Source organism: Salmo trutta, chromosome 33 (assembly GCF_901001165.1).
Source record: "Salmo trutta chromosome 33, fSalTru1.1, whole genome shotgun sequence".
NCBI lineage: Eukaryota > Metazoa > Chordata > Actinopteri > Salmoniformes > Salmonidae > Salmo > Salmo trutta.
In genome coordinates this window covers 37,360,239-37,368,913 of record NC_042989.1, presented here as the reverse complement: position 1 = coordinate 37,368,913, position 8,675 = coordinate 37,360,239, and the positions used below count along the sequence as shown (strand labels likewise).

Sequence of the window (8,675 nt, the reverse complement as noted above, 5' to 3'; positions counted from 1 at the left end):
CGAACTTACTCTAACGGGCCGGGTGCCTATCATGATTGGCAGTTAGCGTCAGGGCAGATAGAGCTGACAACCTGCTCTAAAATAATTTATGTCATTATTTCATAAGGCATTTAAAGTTATGTGCGAAATTGAAAACCGTGATTTTTTTTATCGAACTGAAACCTGAAGAGACCTCAAAAAGGACTAATCGCTCAGCACTAGTGTGGGTGACCTTGAGACTGTGTGCGCGTTGTTAGTGTGGGTGAGAAGGCACTCGCTGTCTCACACTGAACCGACAAGAAAGCGTCTCTCTAATCTACAGTGGGTGAAAAAGTATTTGATCCCCTGCTGATTTTGTACATTTGCCCACTTACAAAGAAATGATCAGTCTATCATTTGAATAGTAGGTTTATTTGAACAGTGAGAGACAGAATAACAACAAAAAAATACAGAAAAACGCATGTCAGAAATGTTATAAAATGATTTGCATTTTAATGTGGGAAATAAGTATTTGACCCCCTCTCAATCAGAAAGATTTCTGGCTCCCAGGTGTCTTTATACAGGTAACGAGCTGAGATTAGGAGCACACTCTTAAAGGGAGTGCTCCTAACCGCAGCTTGTTACCTGTAAAAAAGACACCTGTCCACAGAAGCAATCAATCAATCAGATTCCAAACTCTCCACCATGGCCAAGACCAAAGAGCTCTCCAAGGATGTCAGGGACAATATTGTAGACCTACACAAGGCTGGAATGGGCTACAAGACCATCGCCAAGCAGCTTGGTGAGATAACACACTTACACACTCAACTGGCATTTGAAGGGATACTGGTGTCAGATTCCAAACCGACTGCCGCTGTGCCCTTGAACAAGGCAATAAATCCTGTTGGGTTGTGTCTAGAAAGCCAAAGAAAAAATGAAATACGAGTGCATAGAAAATGACAATGGTTGTAAACAAACTATAAACCAGAAGTTTCATATTGAGAACCTAAAGAATACATCATTAATGCTATTATACATTGCTGTGTTTTATTCTACTGGTGTTTGGTTTCCTTTCATCTTCATAGATAAGAACTACACATTTATTTCAATGCCTTAATTAGAAAACAAATAGACTGTAACGGTCGTCGTATATAGTGGACCAAGGCGCAGCGGGTTGTCACGTCCTGACCAGCAGAGGGAGGTATGATATCAGTTTTGGGTCAGGATGTGGCAGGTTTTTTGTATGTTAAGGGGTTTGTGTTGGTGATTAGACTCCCAATTGAAGGCAGGTGTGTTGAGTTGCCTTTGATTGGGAGTTCTATATAGTGGTGTGTGTTTTTCTTTGGGGTTGGGGATAGTTGTTTTTGCACTGCGTTTGTATAGCATGTAAAACTGTTGCTGTTGTCATCTTTATTGTTTTGTCAGTGAATACTTTACTCTTTTGAAATTAAAACCATGAGTATCCACATACCCGCTGCGCCTTGGTCTTCTCTCCATGACAACTTCTGTGACACGGGTTGAGTGCTCATATTAACTTTTATTAGAAAAAAAAGAAAACAAACAATAATGCAGGCTAACCCTAGCAGTGCAAAAACAACTTCCCACAAAGGACAGGTGAAAACAGGGCTACCTAAGTATGACTCCCAATCAGCAACAACGATGTACAGCTGTTCCTGATTGAGAGCCATACCAGGCCAACACAAAGAAATACACAACATAGACAGAGCATAGAAATACAAAACATAGAACATAACCAAAAACCCCAGAATACTCTAAACAAACACCCCTCTACATAAACACATATCCCAACAAACTCCGAACCACATAAAACAAACACCCCCCTGCCACGTCCTGACCAAACTACAATAACAATTAACCCCTTTCCTGGTCAGGACGTGACATAGACATAGCTGTTACTCTGAATTCTGTTTGTAGTCTGTATGCAAATATTCAAACTTCCTCTGTCATATACAGGTATTCAATAGACAGGGAGTGACACAGAGTTATCACACAGACAGGACCTCAGCGCCTGTCTACAGTAAATACACAATGTGGGTCTTGTTGCTCTTAATTGTGACTGTAACCTCAATAGTCTCGGAACCTTCTTGTTCAGTCAACAACAATCCTCGTCATATTTATGTCCCTGGGGACGTTGTTGTGGGTGGACTTTTTCCTGTTTACCTGCAGGTGGAAACTAATGGATCCACGATTCCTCCTCAAAAGACTTGCATTGAGTGAGTATACAGCCGTATGTGAACATCAATGAGCGTCATCAATAAGTGCTGTGTCTTTGTAGCTAATTTGTACCTTTGCTTTCAAAACTAGAATGCTATGTAACTACAATTCCATGTAACTAGAAGACTGCAACCAGAACGTACAGTACACTATTCCCTAACCGTTCTAATTGTATATTGTTTGTAGTTACGACGTGCAGATGTTCCTCCGATCGCAAGTGATGATTTATGCCATCCAAGAGATAAACAGGTCTCAGATGTTGCCCAATGTGAGTGTCGGATATGAAATATACGACACCTGCGGGGATGTAACTAATACCATCAGAGCAACACTGAGCATGATGGAGGACATCCAGGGGCAGGGGGTGAAGCCTAATGTAACCAAACCACATGTTAAAGTGGTAATTGGGGAAAGCTATTCAGAGAATTCAATTGCTGTTGCCCGTCTACTAGCTCTACCTTCAGTGGCTCAGGTATGCTAACCCTAACCCTTTATGTAGTGACTAACCCTATAACCCTGTATCTAGTGACTAACCCTAACCCTGTATCTAGTGACTAACCCTAACCCTGTATGTAGTGACTAACCCTAACCCTGTATGTAGTGACTAACCCTAACCCTGTATGTAGTGACTAACCCTAACCCTGTATGTAGTGACTAACCCTAACCCTGTATGTACTGACTAACTCTTTATGTAGTGACTAACCCTAACCCTGTATGTAGTGACTAACCCTAACCCTGTATGTACTGACTAACTCTTTATGTAGTGACTAACCCTAACCCTGTATGTAGTGACTAACCCTAACCCTGTATGTACTGGCTAACTCTTTATGTAGTGACTAACCCTAACCCTGTATGTAGTGACTAACTCTTTATGTAGTGACTAACCCTAACCCTGTATGTAGTGACTAACCCTAACCCTGTATGTACTGGCTAACTCTTTATGTAGTGACTAACCCTAACCCTGTATGTAGTGACTAACTCTTTATGTAGTGACTAACCCTAACCCTGTATGTAGTGACTAACCCTTACCCTGTATGTAGTGACTAACTCTTTATGTAGTGACTAACCCTTTATGTAGTGACTAACCCTGTATGTACTGACTAACTCTTTATGTAGTGACTAACTCTTTATGTAGTGACTAACCCTTTATGTAGTGACTAACCCTTTATGTAGTGACTAACCCTAACCCTGTATGTACTGACTAACTCTTTATGTAGTGACTAACCCTTTATGTAGTGACTAACCCTTTATGTAGTGACTAACCCTTTATGTAGTGACTAACCCTTTATGTAGTGACTAACCCTTTATGTAGTGACTAACCGTAACCCTTTATGTAGTGACTAACCCTTTATGTAGTGACTAACCCTTTATGCAGTGACTAACCCTTTATTAGCTGACTAACCCTTTATGTACTGACTAACCCTTGATGTAGTGACTAACCCTTGATGTAGTGACTAACCCTTTATGTAGTGACTAACCCTTTATGCAGTGACTAACCCTTTATTAGCTGACTAACCCTTTATGTACTGACTAACCCTTTATGTAGTGACTAACCCTTTATGTAGTGACTAACCCTTTATGTAGTGACTAACCCTTTATGCAGTGACTAACCCTTTATTAGCTGACTAACCCTTTATGTAGTGACTAACCCTTTATGTAGTGACTAACCCTTTATTAGCTGACTAACCCTTTATGTACTGACTAACCCTTTATGTAGTGACTAACCCTTTATGTAGTGACTAACCCTTTATGTAGTGACTAACCCTTTATGTAGTGACTAACCATTTATGTAGTGACTAACCCTTTATGTAGTGACTAACCCTTTATGTAGTGACTAACCCTTTATGTAGTGACTAACCCTTTATGTAGTGACTAACCCTTTATGTACTGACTAACCCTTTATGTAGTGACTAACCCTTTATGTAGTGACTAACCCTTTATGTAGTGAAAAACCATTTATGTAGTGACTAACCATTTATGTAGTGACTTACCCTTTATGTAGTGACTAACCCTTTCTGTAGTGACTAACCATTTATGTAGTGACTAACCATTTATGTAGTGACTTACCCTTTATGTAGTGACTAACCCTAACCATTCATGTAGTATAACTTTGCTTATAAATGATTTATGAAGAGTCTGTGTTGTGCTTATGAAAACGTAAATACTCTTAATAGCCTTTATGAATGCTCTATAAAGCCTTTGTTAATGCTCTATAGAGCCTTTAATGCTCTCTAAAGCCTTTATTAATGCTCTATAGAGCCTTTAATGCTCTATAAAGCCTTTATTCATGCTCTATAGAGCCTCTAATGCTCTATAAAGCCTTTATTAATGCGCTATAAAGCCTTTAACGCTATATAGAGCCTTTAATGCTCTGTAAAGGCTTTATTAATGGTCTATAAAGCCTGTAACGTTAGTTCTAGCGCTGTTCAACGCTTTGTTCCTCATATTTGCAGATCAGTTATTCATCAACAAGTGAGTTGCTCAGTAGGAAGTGCAAGTTCCCCTCGTTTCTGCGAACGGTCTCCAGTGATGAGCATCAGACCATAGCGATCGCTGAGTTGGTGAGGCATCTCAACTGGGAGAGCGTAGGAGTGATAGGCAGTGACGATGAGTACGGCAAGTATGGCGCCGAGAGGCTGATTGATCTCTTCAATGACAGGAAACTGTGTGTGGACTTCAAGGAGATCCTATCAGCAAACTTTTTACTCAACGGGACCAGAATGCAAACAGAATTGGCCATGCTCATGTCAAAGATTCGCAGTTCGTCTGCCGAGGCTATTGTCATTTTCACAGCTGAATTGAATGTTAGGATCATCCTCAAAGAGGTCCTAAGAATGGGGATACGCAGAATTTGGATCGCATGTGACACTTGGTCCACCAACAAGGAGTTTTCCAAAATGCCCGATATTCAAAAGGTTGGGAGGGTATTTGGATTCATTCCTAAGAGAAACAAGGTGCCGGGCTTTCATGACTACGTCCGTGACTCTATGTTCCAAAGTAAAGCCCATAACAGCTTTATCCATGAATTTATGTGTCATTATCCTCCATGTCCCGATTCCTTGGTAGATGAAAGTGTGCTGAACTGTACATTACCCGACACCAAATCCCAGTCAGAGGGTGGTGGAAGGACATGCCTGGACAGAAGGTGCTTATTGAAGTACATTGACGAGGATGAGTCTTATTACATCTATCTAGCGGTCAAAGTCGTTGCTCAGGGGCTGAGAAGCCTGCTGAACTGCAACAATGTAAGGTGTAAACGAAATGCCAGTTTTGCTGTTTGGGAGGTAAGCCACTGCACTGTGTGGGTTGACGTAATCACTGACACTTTAAAATCACTTCATTCCAAAATCAGTTCCAAAAAAAACGTGTTGGTTTTTAGACCTCTAAAGATCCTATACTATCTGTAGGCTAGTGTAGATGCAGTTATGTGCCTCAACCCCAAGTTAATGGAAAAGATAGACACCGAATACAACGAGGAAATTAGTGCCAATCTTTCCCATTAATTTCAGATTGAATCATATATAAAATAATCTACACAACAGATGATGTGGGACATGGATTCTCGATATTAGTCTACTTTGTGCATCTGGAAATGTACATTTTCTACCATAACATATCTTTTTGTTTTTGTTATTCTAGAAAAATAATATAATATTTGAATGGACCGTTATTGTGACACTGTTGTTAATTAGGATTGATTCATAGGGTTGGCTGTATTTTAGCTGTATTTTAGACATACAATCTCTCCAACATAACACCACAGAGTAAACTATAAGATGCTGCTCGCTGTTCATATTTAGCTGGTTGTGTCCACAGCTTCTTGAGGAACTCAAGCGGGTTAACTTCAGAGTGGACAATACCACACACATAGCTTTCGATGAACATGGTGACCCTACTACAGGATATGACATCGTAGAGTGGAACATGTCAGATTCAGAAAATCGGATAATAACCGTTGGAGAGTATAGGCCTAATGAACCCATCCAGATCAGAGAGCATCTCATCAGAGAGTTCGAAAATGTTACGGTAAGCCTTCCTATCTTAAATCAGTGTTTTAAATATTACAGTAAGCCTTCCTATCTTAAATCAGTGTTTTAAATGTTACAGTAAGCCTTCCTATCTTAAATCAGTGTTTTAAATGTTACAGTAAGCCTTCCTATCTTAAATCAGTGTTTTAAATGTTACCGTAAGCCTTCCTATCTTAAATCAGTATTCTTGGATGGGGGTTCACTTAGCCTCCTATTAATTTGAGATTGGGGCAAAGAGCTCAATCTACAGTACACAATAGATAGCATTGGACATGAAGTCTATCTGACATTAGTTGTTACTCTACAACTACCATATTATTACCACTTTATTCCATGCTGCAATGTAAAGTGCTACCTTAAATCTTCTCTCTTTTTAGGTGACTTTTGCCAACTGCAGTAAGACATGTAATCCAGGATATGAGTTAACTTCAACGATAAACTCATGCTGCAAGGCGTGTTTACCTTGCGGTCATGGATACATTTCTACCGGAGGTGGTAAGTACAGTAAAATATCAAGATCCCTGTGGAATGCTTTCGACACCTTGGAGAGTCCATGGCCTGACGAACTGAGGAAGTTCTGAGGGCAAATGGGGTGTCTAAGCATATAGTGCATTTACATAAGTGTGGTTACTGTGGACTGCTTCAAACAGTGTCATTATACCAGACAACACCTGTTTCTCATACAACTCTATTCAAAGCCAAACGTCCTCATGTAAATATATCCTGCATACTCCTCAAAACAACATATTGTAGGCTAGCCTAGAAGTACATGGTTATTATCACAAATATCATATACTGTCATATTTGGTTCAATCCTCAGGTAAGAAGTGCATGGCCTGTCATCCAAAGAGTGAGTACACATCCTCAGACATGGACAGATGTTTGATGAAAACCATTGACTACCTGGGGTGGACTGACGCTTTCACCATTGTTCTGCTCTCATTTGATGTCTTGGGGATTGTTGTCAGCCTTCTGGTGACCATTTTGTTTGCCGTGGAACGAAGAACACCCATAGTGAAATCCACTGGAGGCTACCTCAGCTTCCTGGAGCTGCTGTCCCTGCTGACCTGCTTCTGCTGTGTCAGTATGTTCCTGGGGGAGCCAACAAAGACCACCTGCCTTGCGGGTCTCCCACTCTTTGGCATGGCCTTCACTGTCTGCGTGTCCTGCATCCTGGCCAACCTGCTCCAGATCTTTGTGGGCTTCACTTTCGATCTGAGGGTTACAGTCGGCGACAAACTGAAGCGCCTCAACCGACCCATCGCTGTGGTAGCGTGCTGCTCGGCGTTCCAGGTGGCCATGTGCGTGCTGTGGCTAACCTACGCCCCACCGTTCATTGTCGAAAGCAGCAGGTTCAACGAGGCCACCATCCTTCTGGAGTGCAACATAGGTTCCAAAACGCTCTTTGGCGCCATGTTGACTTACATTGCCCTGCTGGCAGTGGTCTGCTTCCTGTTTGCTTTCAAAGGGAAGCAGTTGCCAGATTTGTATAAGAACGCCAGTTTTGTTTCCATCAGCATGATGATTTTCCTGGTGGTTTGGATCGTCTTCATCCCTGTCTACATCAACATGTCGGGGAAGTACCAGCAGGCCATCGAGGCGGCGGCCATATTGGTGTCCAATTACAGCGTCCTCTGCTGTCACTTTGCTCCCAAGTGCTACATCATGCTCTTCTGGAAGGAGCTCAACAACGAGAATGCCATCACAAATTACATCCGGAAACACTATGAACAGAAGGGCATGGCTGTTGTCAACAAATAGTTTGTTGATAGTAGCGATACGAGGTATTTGAGGTAGATATGTACCTGAAGGCAGGGTAAAGTGACTAGGCATCAGGATAGATAATAATGAGGTATTTGAGGTAGATATGTACATGAAGGTAGGGTAAAGTGACTAGGCATCAGCATCACCTCTTAACGAATACCTGGGATAGCATTAAGTAATCCTTCTAACCCCCCCCCACCCTCCCCCCCAAAAAAGATATAGATGTACTATTGTAAAGTCGTTGTTCCACTGGATATCATAAGGTGAATGCACCAATTTGTAAGCCGCTCTGGATAAGAGCGTCTGCTAAATGACGTAAATGTAAATGATAGATAATAATGAGGTATTTGAGGTAGATATGTACATGAAGGCAGGGTAAAGTAACTAGGCATCAGGGTAGAAAATAATAAGGTATTTGAGCTAGATATGTACATGAAGGTATGGTAAAGTGACTAGGCTGTCACGTCCTGACCAGTAAAAGGGGTTGTTTGTTATTGTAGTTTGGTCAGGGCGTGGCAGGCGGTGTTTGTTTAGTGTTTCGGGGTTTGTTGGGTTATGTTCATATTTAAGAAGGGTGTTTATTTAGAGTGTTTCGGGGTTTGTTGGGCTATGTTCTATGTTAGTATATTTCTATGTTTATCTAGTATGTCTAGTTCTAGGTTTAGTTAATGGGGTTGACCTTCAATTGGA

At 41.3% G+C, this 8,675-nt stretch overlaps 1 protein-coding gene across 1 annotated transcript; it reads left to right on the top strand.

Moving 5' to 3' along the window:
- Window positions 1–1,916: 1,916 nt before the first annotated feature.
- On the top strand, window positions 1,917–8,047 carry LOC115172162 (G-protein coupled receptor family C group 6 member A-like). Its single transcript, XM_029729321.1, has 6 exons — window positions 1,917–2,192; window positions 2,380–2,665; window positions 4,647–5,477; window positions 6,010–6,219; window positions 6,599–6,716; window positions 7,042–8,047. The coding sequence occupies exons 1-6, from the start codon at window positions 2,008–2,010 to the stop codon at window positions 7,980–7,982; spliced, it is 2,571 nt and encodes an 856-aa protein (XP_029585181.1). The 5' UTR covers window positions 1,917–2,007; the 3' UTR covers window positions 7,983–8,047.
- The last annotated feature ends 628 nt before the right edge of the window (window positions 8,048–8,675 follow it).

Bases quoted from the DNA above. Each gene is read 5' to 3' on its own strand.
- LOC115172162 (XM_029729321.1), top strand. From the start codon at position 2,008: ATGTGGGTCTTGTTGCTCTTAATTGTGACTGTAACCTCAATAGTCTCG. The intron at 2,666-4,646 runs GTATGCTAACCC...TCATATTTGCAG, and splicing joins CTCTACCTTCAGTGGCTCAG to ATCAGTTATTCATCAACAAG. The intron at 5,478-6,009 runs GTAAGCCACTGC...TTGTGTCCACAG, and splicing joins CCAGTTTTGCTGTTTGGGAG to CTTCTTGAGGAACTCAAGCG.